General features: G+C 40.7%; 1 protein-coding gene across 1 annotated transcript; it reads left to right on the top strand.

Moving 5' to 3' along the window:
* Nucleotides 1-182: 182 nt before the first annotated feature.
* On the top strand, nucleotides 183-14,184 carry vimr2 (vimentin-related 2). The gene is made up of 10 exons (XM_079556634.1): nucleotides 183-298; nucleotides 667-811; nucleotides 910-1,062; nucleotides 1,245-1,364; nucleotides 4,569-4,664; nucleotides 6,779-6,910; nucleotides 8,371-8,490; nucleotides 10,898-11,008; nucleotides 11,125-11,249; nucleotides 13,512-14,184. The coding sequence occupies exons 1-10, from the start codon at nucleotides 189-191 to the stop codon at nucleotides 13,552-13,554; spliced, it is 1,155 nt and encodes a 384-aa protein (XP_079412760.1). The 5' UTR covers nucleotides 183-188; the 3' UTR covers nucleotides 13,555-14,184.
* Nucleotides 14,185-16,480: the final 2,296 nt, after the last annotated feature.

The following is a 16,480-nucleotide window of genomic DNA, read 5'->3' as shown; positions in this document are numbered from 1 at the left end:
CCTCATGGGCTTGTAAAGTGTTCAGTGGCTGAAGCTCACGCTATATTTGGTCTATTGAATGTACCGTGAGGTTTCCTTCACCACTGTGCTACATTTTTTTATTCCCAGAGATTTTAAAAGACTCGCGTCGGACCTGCTGCTACTGTTTGCCTGTGATAAACTCGACCAGTGTGTGCCCGTTCAAAGCCATGGCCATGCTCCGGGTGTCTTCATACCGGAGGCTGTTTGACGGCGGGAGCTGGGGCCACAATGGAGGGGCCCTCATGCAGTGTGCGGGACAGTACCGTGCCCCTGCCAGGTCAGTGTCCTCCTGATTCTTTATTACAGTCGGGGATTATTCAGGCCTGTCTTTTTGTTCCGACATTAACATGTGAAAGTTCTGCTTTAGTCTTTTCTTTGTCTCATATAAAAGCTGTGCTTTTCGGTAGTGATTGAAATTGAATCACAGACCAAAAAATATCAGCATTTCTCTTATTTTTCCAAAAGATTTCTTAAATTTCCATTTGTTATTAATTTTAGTGCTTCAATTAATGTGTGTGATTATAATTAAACTGCTCCATAAAATAAACAAGAGGTTTGAAGCCATTGTATTAATAGGTGATAATGAGTTGGCCCATCAGTAAATCAATCAATGAGTCAATTGCTAAACCATTTGTTTTCTTCCAGGAGTGCAGCCACTGATCCGTGTGATTGTGACAACTTAGACTTCGAAGCTGCCCGAAGTCTAAATAAAGGGAGTTTGAACAGATTTGCCCAAGATCGCACCATCATTTCAGCTCTGAATGACCGCTTAGTGAAGCTTATTGAGCTGGTATTGAACTAATCATTTTAAATTTAACTAATAGCTTTACAGGCTACTATACCTGTACTTTCTTAACGTCTGCTGCTGCTGCTGTTTGTCGTCTTCAGGCTCATTGTTTTGAGGAGGAAAATGAGTATCTTGAAAGTCAGATTCAGGACCTGGTGGACAGACGAGGAAGTAGAGAAGTTTCCTTGGGCTCCACTGAGCCTGTGCCTGACTCTGGCTTGGATGCGGTGGTGCAGAGGCTGCGCATGGAAAGGGTAGGACACTACTGGAGGTTTCCATGGGTGATGGCATGTCTAAATCAGGCTCTCAGATACTCCTTGAAAATCCACATACACTGTATGTGCCCAGGCATCTAATGCCTGTGTAATGCTTTTCACAGTTTAGAGGGAACTGTGATCCATCACAGAAGCAATAACTCTCTTTACTGTGTCTTCAGGACGAGATTCTCTGTGACTCTGAGGGACTGCAGAAAACACTGGAGCGTCTGAAGGGTGACTGTGAAAAAGTAACACAACAAAGGTTACTTGTCCAACAGGAGCGACAATATGTCTCAGAGGTACTGGGAAAATACCTTTCCTCACATGGCCACACACCATAACTTAATGTATGTGCCTATTCTTTAGTGCTTTTTAAAATAATTTTATAGAATATTCTGTTCACAATTTAGCATTGTTTTTGTTTATTTTTCTTTTAATATGTAAGTTATAAAACTAAATTAAAATATAAGCTGAATGAAAGAAAAATCCACCCACATGCCAGTGACATCCCTCTCTTCACAACTTTCTCTAGTGGTCCTATTCTTAAAGCGGGCGCCTGATTTTCCTGTTCAAACTGACATTTTTAGTTTTGGCCCCAACTGGTTTTTAGCTCTAATGATAAGCATGTTTCACGCCTGTGTACGGCTTTGAGCGGTGGCACAGTGAAACCAGGGGGACCACCCCCGAAATAAGATTCTGCTTTTATCTTCCATCGCTCAGTAAACGTTTAGATGAAGACAATGCCACAAGGTCAGTTTCTTTTGCTGTGTTTACAACACACTCTGAGGTGGTAACACACATTTACTCTACAATAACAAAAAGTCAGGTACCTCAGCTTTAATACATTGCGCAAAAATCCCAAGCCTATAATTGTTTCAGCTGTGACAATAATAGAATTGTATATAGAAAGGAATTATTTCTTTACATAATCCTTCCCGTTTTGATTTTATGCCTCTTATTATTTAACAAAAACACAACCATGAACCAAAGCATTGTAAAAGCAGAAAGAAGAGTAAGGCTTCTAAACCACCTTCTAAAACTACTTGTGATGGTGCCCCTACACCACTAGAGGGCAGAACAGTTATTTTCCACAAAACCCATTCTCACATCTTCACAGTTGCATCTTTTGTGCTTCCCAGTGTAGATGAGCTTCAACTCTATGGCCTCGTTATCCTCTCACACCAACACCATAACTTTTCAATCCCTTCATCTGGCTCTGCTCCTTGTACTCAATCCAAAGCTCCTCTCAGCCACGGCGGGTTCAAGGGAAGTTTTAATATCTGTTTCGCAGATGTAACACCACTTATAATACAGTGCTATAATCTCCTTTCTGGCCGAGAGCGCTGCATCAGTATTGGAAGCAGGTGGAGGGTGACATGACACGGTGGGAAAGAGCGCAGAGCAGCACAGAGCAGATGAGCTGATAGTGCACAGTGCAGCCCGCAGGCTCATTAGTGTCTGTAGTAGACAGGAGTGTGTGGGACTGGTACCATTTACCTCTATTTGTAGTAATCTCAGTGGTATTAAACACAGAAAATCACGTGCTGTTCGTTAATGCGTGTCAGCTTGTTCAGCATCTGCTCTGGTTCTTCTCCTCGGTTAGGTTGATTCTGTGCTCACGGGTGATTTTTAAAACCAAGCTAAACAGAGGCACTTCTAGAATCAGGAGTGGCCTCAGGAAAAGCCATGAGGCGCTTTAAGTGAAATCTCTGAACTCGCATCTAAAATCAATCTCAACTCATTTAATAATTCATTTGAGTTGTGCTAATTGAAATCATAATATTTTCATCTGCCGTCTTTTATATCAATATTTGAAGACTAAATAGTCCTCTCCACAGCATGGGGCTCACACTCCCAATTTTTTTAGTTTTGAGGTTTTGGGCCAAATTGGTCTCTGAACATATAAGCTTTCACCCGGGAAACAGAAAATATGCCTAATCTTCACAATAACATGTTTAAATATTGCGCTGATTCAATGTTTGCCCATAGACTTATATGGGACAATGCAATTTCAAGGGCCTTTTTCTCAAAACACATTTTTCTGACATTGTGGCGACACTATGTCCTCGTCAGTTGGACCTAAAGACTTCACATTTTCCAGCCTTGGACTGAACAATATTTGGAAGATTTTTTCAGAGGGATTTTTTACTATTTAATCCCTAGCCCTATTTATTGAGTTTTGAATGTCAGAAAATAAGGCGAAAATTAAATTTTTCCACATTTTTCCACTAAAAAACAGCTTATTTTAAAACTAAACAAGAAATCCAAAATCCCCTCTGAAAAAGTCTTGGTAACGCATTTATCAATAAAATGAAACCATAAATTTGAATGTAGCTCTATCCATTATTCAGATCTTGTCGCCGAAAAGATGGGAAATTTGGGGCATTTTTAAGCATAAAACACCTTGTTCTTATATGAAAAGATAAAATGACAGAAAACTTGCAATGTATTTTTTCCTCACATTTATGACAGTGATCGACAGCAAAAGTTTCAAATTGATATCTGTAAATATACATATACATTTTTTCCCTATTCGCCTGCAGTGTCTCGCCTTAAAGGCCCTGTAGTGAAATGAATTATGTTTTGTTCTCCTTCAGTATATTGAATATGCAGTGGCTTGTAGTAGATTGTATACATGTAGTTATTATCAATGGTGAGCTTGATTTTTGTTCGCATTACAGTGACCCTGAAACCTGTGAAACGTACCCGCAGGGGTGAGTTCACTTTGGTGGTGGTTTGGAGCCCTTAAACAAGTGTTATGTAAATATTCTAATAAAGTTGTTATTCATGCATGATATTTCTGTAGGCCAACTTCGTTATAGTTTACCTAGATTTCCCTTAGCCTTTAGGCCCTTCTCTATCAATTTAGGGCATCAATGACTTGCCGTGTGAGTAACAAACTCCAAAACTAGGTTCTGTTTCTGTCAAACAAATGACTGTAAACCTGACGATTATTCAGATTGACCAAAGAAGAGATTGTTATTTCTATTAATTGCCCAGTCTTATGAGTGGGTGAGATTTTTCCTCTGTTGAAAAAAATGTAATCTTTATTTTTTTATATATATGATCAATGAAGTTTCATACATTTGCTACTGTATTTCAACATATTGATTTCCCTCAAGTAACAACATTAATGTTAATCATAGACGCTTTATCATCCTCCCAGAGCAGCACTCAAACTTCACAGCCAAGCCCTCTCCGCGTGAGTCCTGACAGACTCCAGACGCACTGTGAAGCTGCATTCAATGTCAATTTATCTGCTCCTTTTAAGAGTAGATGTGCTAAGGACCCCTGCCGGTGAATACAGTGGTGGGCAAGGCTTTTGTGTCTAATTAGCCTTTTGCCAGCCTTCCTCTCCTCTCCTTTTTTCCCTCTGCATTGCGGTGGCAATCCAATAAGTAACCTGTTGGTTCATTTGTAGTTCATTACATCGGTGTAAACTCCTCCTTATTGACTGACCTTCTCTACTCGCTTGTTAATTTCATTCCCATACCACCGTGCAGGACGTGGACGCTGTGACTGCTGTATGTCTCGCGTTGAGGGAGCAAGTGGCTATCTACGAAGAGCAGCTGGCCAACATGGAGGGACAACACGAGACGGTGAGAGGGGGGCACACTTATCTCTGGCCCCACGCTCCAGGAATATTTTATAGCTGTAAAGTTTCTAAATATCAGGTCCGACAGAAGTGTTGGAGATACGCCCGGGCCGGCGGGGACAAACACAGTTGTGACGACCCCGGTCACCTTGCTGAGGGACCGCTGCCAAAACAGCCCCTGTTGACACTAACATATGGAGAGAGGATTAAATCACTATTAGTCTTAAGCCATATTAGTGATTCATGAAGCTCCACTGAGAGCTAAATGCAAATTTAGTTACACACAGACAATGGTATCCTCTCTGCTTCTGTTATATAGGTATGTTATGCTAAAATAGACCTAAAAATTCAGTTTTGTCCATTGAGATCACCAATGCTGAAGCAATTAAAAACACCTATAGTGCTACATTAAGAAATGAATACTTCTATCACAACCTAAAACAGCAGAATTGTACTTCCACTGCTTTTCTTCAAGGCAATTATAGATACAAAGTTGCAGAGTCTGAGAATAACAGTTTTCTCCTTGTTTCTGTTCCAGTGCCCTAAAGCTGTTTGTTTTCTCAACATATTTGTAATTCACTATACTCCAGCTCTATTGTATTACTGTGAATGAGCTCAAGCTAGTTTTATATATGCTGTTTTCTTTCAGCTGCCCCCTTTCTTATTGAGGATTGCCAGTAAGAAACCTGATGCATGGTGCAGTATGACTTTGAGAGGAAAAAGCTAATTAAAAGACCAATCTCTTTTAATTTAAAGGTTATTGTTATAATCAGACATGTATACCATAAGACAAACATACGCAGGAGTTTATATGATTCCTTTGTAGCTTTTAAGAAACAGAAGCTGCAGCATATTGTCCCGAGCGGGAGAGAGAGGGAGAGAGAGAGAGGCAGCCACATCTCCATCATGCTGCGTTTTTCTCTGCAAAGCCAGGCCGCCCAGTGTTTAACACACTCCCTCTGGGACACGCTCAATAACTCACGGTCCGGGAAGTGTGGCTGAATACTAAATGAAAGCAGAAGTTCCTTTTGTTTCATTTACTTGTTATTATCAGCTCTTACAGATAGCAGGTCTGCAGCATCGAGGGAATGCAGCTATTGTTTAGGTGAGGAGACAAAAGATAACACGCAACTGCTTATCGGCTGACAGCTAATTTTCCGTCATTAAATGTAGTTACGCTAAGGTGCAGTCGATTAAAGCCACACTGCGGAACATTTCACAATATGTGTTGCTGCCTCACAAGAGCAACTCTTGTAAAACTATCAGCTAGACACAGATAATGCTTTATAGGAAGTGGGAAGTACAAATAAAACTTTTGGAAGTGGAGCTAATGTATTTAAACCTCCTTTTTGGTTTCTTGTAGTTAAAGCAGCAACATCTCCATGGAGACAAACTGCTGATGTCCTGCTCCCAGCAAAGTTACGAGTCGGGTCTGAGGAGAGGCTCTCTGTAAAGATGCATGGTTTTTGTGATATTTTACTTAAAGGTGCATTTTGCAACTTTTTAAATGGGAAAAAAGTTGATATTTGTGCATATTTGACTTTGTATTGACCCAATGGCTGCATGAGTGGTTAGCATGACGCCTTTACTTTCAATCACGGTTGCCTCTGCACAATGCTTCAGGATCAACTGGTTTGCTGGTTTTCTGGCGAGAAAGTCCGGCAGCAGTGAAAACCTTCCAAGCAATTGACCCTGGAGCGTCCTAGAGACCACTATGATGGAAAGTGAAGGCTTCATGCTGACCACTCATACAGCCATTGGGTCAATACAAGGTCAAATACACACAAATATCAATATCAACTTATTTTTTCCACATAAAAAGATACATATTGCACCTTTAAAAATGTTCAAACTAAGTATTTTCATCCGCGAACATGTTCCAGCCATGTCCTAATGTGTAGAATGAGCCCAGACCTGTTCACCACAACTGCCTCTAAAATCCTGCACCGTCACTCAAAAAGTTGTTCCGTACGAGCTTAATATAGAGACTGCAGTTACGCACAAGACCTGTTGTGGCAGTAGTGAGCATAAAATGACCAACCTTCATCTAGTCTCTTTAATATTGTATTTATTCTATTTTATATAATGCATTTTCTTCAATGTGTGGTGTGTGAGCAGGCTGTGGAGAGTCTGCTGGAGCCCGCAGAGGGGACCACAGGAGCAGTGGCAGCCATTAAATTTGGCACCCCTGACATCGCGCCGGCCTTGGATGTGAAAGAGTACCACTGCCAGCTGGCACAGAGCCTGCAGGTACAGCTCCGTGTAGCATAAAACACATAAACATGTCAGGAAGCCCCAGTGCTTCACAGAGCATCCCCTGCATACAGAGCACACTTAGAACACTGCAAGTCTTATTTCTGCGTTATCTTTGCTTTTTAGCATGGCTATAGTGTCCATACATGTCTGAAGAGAGAGAAAGAGTAGGATCTCAGCACTTTGAAGTTCATGTTGTAAATGGAGAGTATTAGTAGTTGCAGTAATTGGTAAAAGAAATTACAAAAAATCCACATGCCGTATTTTCCAGAGTATAAGTCGCACCAGCCAAAAAATGCATAATGAAGAAGAAAAAAACACATAAGTCGCACCATTGGCAACTACCTGGGCATGGAGGCATAACTGCACCGTTTACAAGACAAAGCTTTTAGCCCGCTATTAGCTTTTTTACCTGCTTTTTGTCCCTCACAAGTTTCTTGCCAACTCCAAACTTTCTTTCTGCTGCTCGATTACCATTTTTAAAATTTTCAATGGTACAGGAGTAGCAGATACTAGTACATAAGCCCAGAGCGCCCTCTAGTGGCTGGAAAAAAAACAAACGTGAAATTATATATTTTGATCTATAAGTCGCACCCCCAGCCAAACTGTGAAACGAAGTGTGACCCATACGAAAATACGGTGTGTTGAACATGTTTATTTTTAGCCACTTTTTAATAAAATATTGAGGGGGGAAAACAAAGAAAATCACTTCGACCATAGAATTCAGACTTTTTCTCCGCCTTTATATTAAACTACAGGTATAGGCTCTTTACATTGTCCTTATGTCACGTGAATGCATCCTTTGTGATACATTCTGCATTTAAGACATATTTTACAAGTTGAAAATTGCCAGTCAATTCCACATCCGCATGGGCATCTCTTCTTTCACAAAATCTACAAGAGGTGCACTTGTTTACTTTCCCTCTTAAAACAACACCAGTTGAAAAACCTGGCCCCTACGCCGTGTCATCCTGTAAGTGCAAATATGGGAGCAGAGGTGGCATATCGGGGTCAAACCTCTGCTCCGGTGGCTCTGACCCCTTCTGTCTGTCCAGGTCAAAGGCCAAGGCTGCAATCAGACTAGTGGCCGCCTTCCCAGGGCCCCGATTGGCGTTTGCTCTCATCTTTCATAGGTTATTAACAAAACCATGGATTCATGTTTTTGATTTCATTCTTTTAAAAGTCCAAGCTATTGAAGCAGCGATTTTCTTGTCATTGTTTTGCCACAAATCCTGTAGCTGTTTAAAGGCTCATTTGGTTTCTCACTACGACATTTTCAGAAAATTTCGAAAAATAGCTGCAGATTTGAATAAAGAGGGATCAGGTTAAGTTTCTTTGGTTGTAACAAGCCTTCCCATTGACTGAGGAAACGGCAGGAAGTAGAATGAAGCAAAATCTCAGGGTTCAACCTTGTAAAGACACTTTCTTCCACTTACATGTCACCTATTTCTCTGTAGTATGAATGTGGAGTCCCGTCCTCCGCTGATGATGGAAAGCTACTGGAAGCTGGAGGAGCTGGTGGGTCAATGGTCAAAAGCTCGCCGCAGATAAAGGATATCGGTGAAATGAAGGCGCTGGTGAGTGCTCTTTCTTCTTTCACTCCCCTTCTCAAAAGGTCAACACACAATTTAAAACAACACGTCTGCTCTTGCGGGCATTTCCCAGCGTTATTTCACATCCGAGGAATAAAATCACCTCTAAACCCTTTATAATGGGGTTCATGTAGGATGAATGAGTCTTCAGCCGTTGTATTTGCCAGTGTAAAATTTCTGTTTTTCCTTAACTTTCTGGATTTCTGTTTTAATGTTATATTGTTTAGTAATTGGTGTAGAATTTTTACAAATTAAGATTAGTATAAAGAGGTTTTTGGAACATGCTGCAACATAATAGCATTACTACTAGCATTACATAATAGCATACTTAGCATAGCAGTGTAAGTTCTGCGCAACATCATGCCCATTGAGCATTTTCTACTGCCGTAATAGCTGCAAAATTAATAAACATCTCAAATGCATAATTTTAAATAGTCGTTACTTTTTGCAGTGTAATATGAATCTGGAACGGCTCCCATTTAGATTGAAGAGCAATCAATCAAGTGTGTTTACATAATAAACTTTATTCTTTTGTTGCATTTCCAGTGTCATCCTATTGTTAATAAGTATTGATAAAAGTGCTTGTTGTTGTGTCAACTAATGTAACATCCCCTTACTCATGGCTAGTTCATGAATAGTTCGCATTCAAACCAATCGGCAACAACTAGATAGATTTATAAACTCACAAATGCTGATTTTAAATACTGATTTTAGATTATTTTAGATCATTGTAGCCATAACCAACTACGATGACCTTTAAAACCCTGAAGCACAAACCAAGGCTAAAAGCTTGAGTTTCAGTGGGCCAATTCTATGTATACTTAATGTACTGGAAATCCTACCACCAGCCGATTTAGATCTTCTCTCAACACTTATTTCACCTCACTACTTACCAGGACAAGAGGGGTCTTTCCACCCGCAAACTGCTCTGTGTCCCGCATCAGCCCCTAAATCACACATTAATGGTTCAAATGAATGGTTTCCCACAGCAGGACGGGGAGCGGATAGAGCTTGAGTGACAGTGTAGAAACAGAATGAGGGATCCCGCTGACCAGGGTGTTTACTTTACGGACACTTTCGACCGGAGATGTGAGAGGCTCAAACCGGATTTACTGCCTTCCCTTGTCCTCGGTTATTAAGTACAGTCCTGCACACTGCCTCCAGCGTTTTTGCACCCTTCACAATCGCACATGCGCTGACTGGAGAAATAAACCCTCATCAAGTCTTATACACGTAAATATACAGAAGGTTGATAACGTTTTCAGACCCCTTTTAATCGCAGGTTCTTTTACTTTTTTATTGCCGTAGCCCTTAGATACATTTTAATTCAGAATATTTGCTTGTGAATTTTCCCATTCAAAGTGCAATGTAATGAAAGTTGTTACTGACCCTTAATACCATAGAAATAAAATAAATAAAGCGTTTCCAGCCCCATCTGCACGTAAAGGTGTTTTTTTTATTTAAAGTTAGTCGTCATGAGTTGGAGCAGTATGTGACGGATCAACTCCCCGGGCAGCACTCAGAGAAAGTAACTAACCTCTTGCTCGTGGTCAGACCGCAGCTGTCACCTGACCACATGTTACAAACAGGAGGGTTTGGTTCTCATTACTGCACATTCGACTATTTAAATAAACCTCAGCGACCACAGCGCAGGCCTCACTTCATCTGCTTCTCTCTCGCTCCTGCTCCAGAGGACAGCTCGGCCCGATCCGCTCTGTTTCCTCGCTCTACCGCCTGATGGATGCCTCGGGACTAGTTTCTCCCTGAGACGCACCGTGGCCAAACAAACAGACTGCAGTAAAATTAGGCCTGACGAGGATGTATATATAAGAAAACAGGCGCTGATGGGAGAGCACTCTTTATTGCCTTTTTGAGAGTGTGTACACAGAGTTTATTGCAATTGCTTGTGTTGTTAACTAACTTGCATACATACAGATAACTATTAAGTGTAGGAAAGATCACCCATTGCATGCAAACGTCTCAGGGCTTGACCACAGTGGGTGTCGCTGGTGTATGAATGAACGTGTGCTTGTATGTGTCAATACAGGGCAATGGATCCAAATCAGTCCATGGCTTAAATCCAGTGTGCCATGTTTACATGCATGTGTCTTACGTGTGTCAGTTAACATGCCCTGTTTTGACAAAGTTAGCAAATTATTATTTTGAAGATTCTGCACTGATATCCACAACAAGGCATTAACCTCAGCCACAAGTGGTTTGAATTTTCTTTTCTCCCTACGTTAAAAACATCTGCCATCTTGTGCTTTATATGAAGTGACGAGAGATGTATAGAGCATTTCCCCCTGAACTAGTCTGTGCTCAGTACTTGGTTCGAATCCTGGTGGAATATGATAAGATTTACAGTGTACTAATAGTTTTTTTTGCGCGAAAGGTTCCAGAGCTACAGAAGGAGCTCGCTGAGTTGCAGAAGTGCAATGAAGACCTGGAGGAGCAGGTTGAAATAAACATGGCATCATACGCCGAGGAGATTGCCGAGCTGGAGGTATGAGATGGGACTGATTGTTGTAATGATAGGATGTTATGGACCACTGCCTTCTACTGATTCTGTCATTTAATCTGCCATTCACCCGGTGCTCTTTGTGTGTGACTGTTGTTCAGTGCACTCGGGATGAGATGAGGCACCAGGAAGCAGAGCTGCAGTTTCAGATGAAGGAGCAGTGTGAGGACTACAAGGAGCTGGTTAGGGAGAAGATGGCCCGAGACATGGAGATCTGTGCCTACAGGTCAGTAGACATCTGTGCTGCATTATAACATCTGATTATTAAGCTTGGGTGGAAAAAGAACAAAGAGTGAAAATTAAGATCAGAGACTACTTCTTGCAGAAGGGTGAGCGAAATTACAAAACATTATTTGCGCAATTTTCTGTGATCCATAGAAGAGGTGGGTGGGGTAAAGAACATGGTGTCGGTTTGAGCAAATACGGACTCTGAAAAAATGAATCATAATATAACTGTTAAGCCTCTAAATTGTGGGATCTTTTTTCAATACATACAACAATATTGTCTACATCTGTATTCACCTTTTTCCGGAGGTTCCCATTGGTGCCATGGATTGTGCCCGCCCCTTCTCACATATTAGTTTACCAAGGACTGTGTTGGCTTGTTGGTGAAAATGAACATTGGACATTTTACACAAATCAATCTGCTGGATGTATATTATATTTCAGCAGCAAACATTTTCCCTCAATCTCTACTTAGTGAACGGACTTCGCGCTCTGTCGAAAGTGTCAAATAAATCATCTTTTTTTTTTTTTCATGTATCAATTGAACCACATTTGTGTTTTCCCCTCCTAAATTCCTTTGTGGTGTCATTATTTACTACAAGCCCTGAAATATGAACACACACTGACGATATGTTGTAGCACGATCAGAACTCTGCGGTTTAATTCACTGTTAGTGAGAGCGTCACTCAGCAGACTGAATAGAACTTTACTCCAATAAAAACACTCCATGATGATGAGTGGGGATCAAATGAGGCCTGTCACCAACCCCAGCTTTGAAGGAAAAATGAAAATCTATAGAAATGTATTTTTAGTGAACTGAGTCCTCCCGTGGCCAGGGTCACATAGTACGTGTCACAGCACATTGTTTAAGGAAATACCACATGTTAAATGTATTGTTTGACTAAGGGTTGACTTCATGACATCATAGATTCTTCATCTGTGAGTAGATAAACCAAACACCGTTGTTACTTTTGCCCCAACAGTGACGAGTGTAAAGACAATTTTGCGCGACTGTTTGTCTAATATCGTCCGTTCCACCTGGACATCCGCCAGCTCAACAGTAAGATATTGCAGCAAACAAAAGGCTGACATCACAGGGTCACGGGAAGCAGCTTCTGAATATGAGCAGTTTCCTGTATTTGACCTTGACGACGACTCGTGCCATGTGCGGTTTCTTAACCATCTGCCATTGTGGTATGTGGTGACGCACGTCAACCTGCTCCACAGTCCTTCAACTATTGTCCAACCAACCCACTGTGTGATCCCCGGAGCCTGCTGCAGTCTGAGCCTCCGTGGCCTCATTAGAATGGACAAACAGGGCCTCACACTGTCTGGACTGAACTGGACCAGAGCCAGCACTAGTCCACTCCAGCCTCCGCCAACACTTACACATTCAACACTGTTTAGATGCACCACCACAGACACAGGCAGACACCTGCTCAACATTTGCCCTTCTCTCTTTATTTACTCCTGGTTTTTTCATCCGTGATTAACAGCATGAATAAGAAATGAAAATGTCCTTCATTTATTTTTACTGAACTGTCTGCACGATATAGCCTTAATGACCCTGGCTGCCATTAGCAGGTGCCTTATGGCCTGTGAAAACATCTCACAGCGGTCTGCTCACGGCTAATGCACGGCTGACATTCGCCTGTTTACACCTAGCAACATGTAGCTGTGCTTGGACGGATGGCTTTTGACTATTTTGGTTTTGACTTCCTTATGTCATGATAATGAATTTATGTTTATGATATGGTACTGGATAAACTTAGCATAAGTGACTGTAAATACTTTAAAATATGTCCATTTGGGAGGGGGTAGGCGTGTACAAGCTCTTTGCCTACTCCTTTTGGGTATCATACCTGTAATTTGTTTTTGTCATATCACCTGCTGAATACTGCTGCTCAAATAACTAATGAATCAATGGATTTTGTCTGTTAGCCTACAAAATTGCAAAATTGATCAGATGGGTGCAATGCACAATGTCCATTTGTTTTAAATGATCAAGTGTGATTCGTGTTGTTGAAGATAAATATGAGCATACAGTTATAACATCAGCCATATTTTTATGACCTCTCTAATATAATGATAAAATCAGAAATGTTAAATGGCAGTTCTAATGCTTTCAGACTATAACACATTATTAAACACTGCCTTATTGGTTACAAACACAAAGCCTGACATATGCAATAAATTAGCTTAACACATTATTTACGACATGTTTGATCCTAAACCTCTGCACTTTGCTTTTGCCTTTTTCTAGGAGTCTGGTGGAGGAAGAAGAGCAGAGACTGTGCTTCTTGTGAGCTGTGCTGGTTTGTACATCAAGGCTTCAATGCTACATCCCAGACATGGATTACAAAATCGTCAAGAGAAAACTGACATGAAACACAACTCCTAACAGCTCTAGGTTAATGCTTTAGTTAATATAGCCACAGTTGTGACAGATTAGCATGCCAAGATACTTAAGCTTGGTCATTGATCACTGATACCGGCAGATGACCCCTAAACTTAGAGAATTTGATGTCTAGGTCTGCTTCAGTGTGGTGCCACGACTGTGTATCCAACTAATGTCTGCTGGTGATATGTTCTTTAAGAGCTTTTATCTACATAGGTCCACTGATACCACTCATAATAAGTTTTGTCCATTTTTTGTTACAGAGGTCACACGCTGCGACATTCTGAACAGATAAAGGCTGAGTTCTTAAGTGTGGTCACAGTGGCTAAGATATGGCTTGCTCCATCAGTCAAAGAGGGCCTGATTACTGCTCTTAACCCTTGGCCTCTCTGGTGTTAACCAACAACTGACAGCTCTCTTTGCAGTAACAGCAAGTTTTCTTTGCACATACAGTCATAAATTCAACTTGCTCCAAGTGTTTGTTTTGTAAATGGTTCATGGAGCTCAATTTCCTGAACAGGCACCTGGTACCCTCTCTCTCTCTCGTAGGTTCCTCCTTTCTCCCTCAATTTGTTTAATTAAATTAAATTATTGGGTGTACATTATGTTGTAATGTTTTGCGCATTTGTGACTTGAGTTTAGATCACGTCTTTTGCTTAGAATGCTCTAGTTTTCTAACCTAAAAGTAATAAAGCTTTACAGATTCATTTAAATGTTTTTTTTTTATGTGTGATTATAAAAATGTTTATACCAAGTACTGCCAACAAATAAAGTGTTACTGAATAGTGTTATGATAAAGCTTGACCATCAGTGGGCAGATTATAATAAAGACTGTGATAATAATGCAAAAGACCAGTGGTACCAGTCCCATAGTTTGAGAACCACTGGGATAAATAATAGCTTTCACTTTTCATGCTCGCCATGTAAAACAGTGTCTTTCTTGATGAGTCTTTTCCCCCATTAATTTTCACAATTTTCACAGGGATTTGATCATCATTGGCCATTACTCATTTCAAAGGCCTTTTGAAATATTGTGCTAATAACAAATCAGATGAGATTAGATACACTCAGTGAACTTGTAGTGATGAGGAGTTGGCCAGGCTAATAAGAGAGCCCAGTGCCGGAGAAAAGGGACTGTGCAGGAGCTCTAATTGTCCCAACGTGGACCATGACCAATGCCGGGGAAAGCCAATGTGTCTGAGGGCAGCGCTGCTCAATAAAGACTGCACAGGAAACAGTCCAAGTGTCCTGCCTTCAAAACATTGTGTTCTCATCCCATTGGACACACACTCTACTGTGGTCAACAACGCAAACCAAAATAGTCAAAAGACATGTGATGGGCATCCGGGGAATACAAATGAAAGGACAAAATGAGACAAGGCATTGAGTACAATTAAACAGTTGGGAATATTGTATAAGTAACAAGAGCAACACATACAACAACATAACGTTTATATCACTTAACAGATTGACTCGCAGTGGGAAAATATTTTTTTTTACTTTAAGAGTACTGGTACAAAATAATATTACTTAAAGGCCACTGCTCAACCTTTTGGACTATACTGTTGCCATCAGTTCAAAACATACTCGTAATGATCAGCTCAGCACAGAATATGCTCTCATTGCAGTGGGTAATCTAACAATGGATCTGGATGAGGATCTAACTTGTAAATCTAAAATTCTGCTGACTGTAGTCAACATCTCCATGGGGAAAAGCTGGAGACGTACCCACGCCCTGTAAAGTTACAGTCATGTCTTTGGAGAGCTGAGCCACTCACAGCAAAAGCACATGCTTGTTTGTATGAGGTATTTTTCAATGACGAAAATGTCTTTCATAGAATAAAGCTTGTATTGTATTCAATTTTGTTTATTGGGTAATATTCCTCGTGGTGGCTTTAAGCATAACTAAAAGGTCCTGTGTGATAAGATATAAAAGTCACTCCAAGCACATGTACTTGAGTAAATGTAATTGACTACTTCCCACCTCTGATCTCATTGTAGTATCTCATGCTCTACCAACCAGCCAACCTATACCTCTGCATTTACCTCTGCATGTTCAAACTTGGTTAGGTTCAAGTCGTATGACTTTCACAGGACTTTGACCATTCAAAATATCGATTATTTGTTAACACTTTATAATAACTACACCTTTTTTAGCATTAATAAATGAGTTAACACTTAAAGCATAAGGCCATAAGCTCCACTGCAGATGTCGCAGCATGATTCTGTTTTTTTTACTCATTAATTGTCCGTGAGAGTAAACACTACGCTGACAGAAAAGACAAAGTGAGAGAAGGATTTTGTAGATAAGATAATTTCACTCAAACTTGGTTGTATATGCTGTTTAAGTGGCGCTAGCCCGTTGTTAGCTTTGCCCATTAGCCAGTTAGCTTCTTCTTCGTGATTTAGTGTGTATTGGTGGCTCCGACCCGGTGCAGGAAAGCTGCGATTGTGGTTTTCTGGCCAGAGACACCAGGGGGAGATGAAAGACCCCCAATCATCCCATCAACACTTGTATTACCCCCAGCTGATGTGTGCAGACTGGTTGCCTCGCTTATCACCGAGTATGGAGTGAATGAATAATGCACCAAATTGTAAAGCGACTTTGAGCGTTTGGAAAAGCGCTCAATAAGACTAATGCACTATTATTATTATTATTATTATTATTATTATTATTAATATTAATATTAACTAATGAATTGTTCATGATGAATTAAGTGTTAATTCATTATTTATTAAGGCTACATAAGGTGTAGTTATTATAAAGTGTGACCAAATAGGGTGTATTGAATTTTGTATTGTCATGGCAACTGTCCTCATATTGCGTTACTTTG

Source organism: Gobius niger, assembly GCF_951799975.1.
Source record: "Gobius niger genome assembly, chromosome: 5".
NCBI classification, from domain to species: Eukaryota; Metazoa; Chordata; class Actinopteri; order Gobiiformes; family Gobiidae; genus Gobius; species Gobius niger.
This window is presented reverse-complemented; position numbering and strand designations above follow the sequence as displayed.

Bases quoted from the DNA above. Each gene is read 5' to 3' on its own strand.
- vimr2 (XM_079556634.1), top strand. From the start codon at position 189: ATGGCCATGCTCCGGGTGTCTTCATACCGGAGGCTGTTTGACGGCGGG. The intron at 4,665-6,778 runs GTGAGAGGGGGG...GTGTGTGAGCAG, and splicing joins TGGAGGGACAACACGAGACG to GCTGTGGAGAGTCTGCTGGA. The intron at 8,491-10,897 runs GTGAGTGCTCTT...TTTGCGCGAAAG, and splicing joins TCGGTGAAATGAAGGCGCTG to GTTCCAGAGCTACAGAAGGA.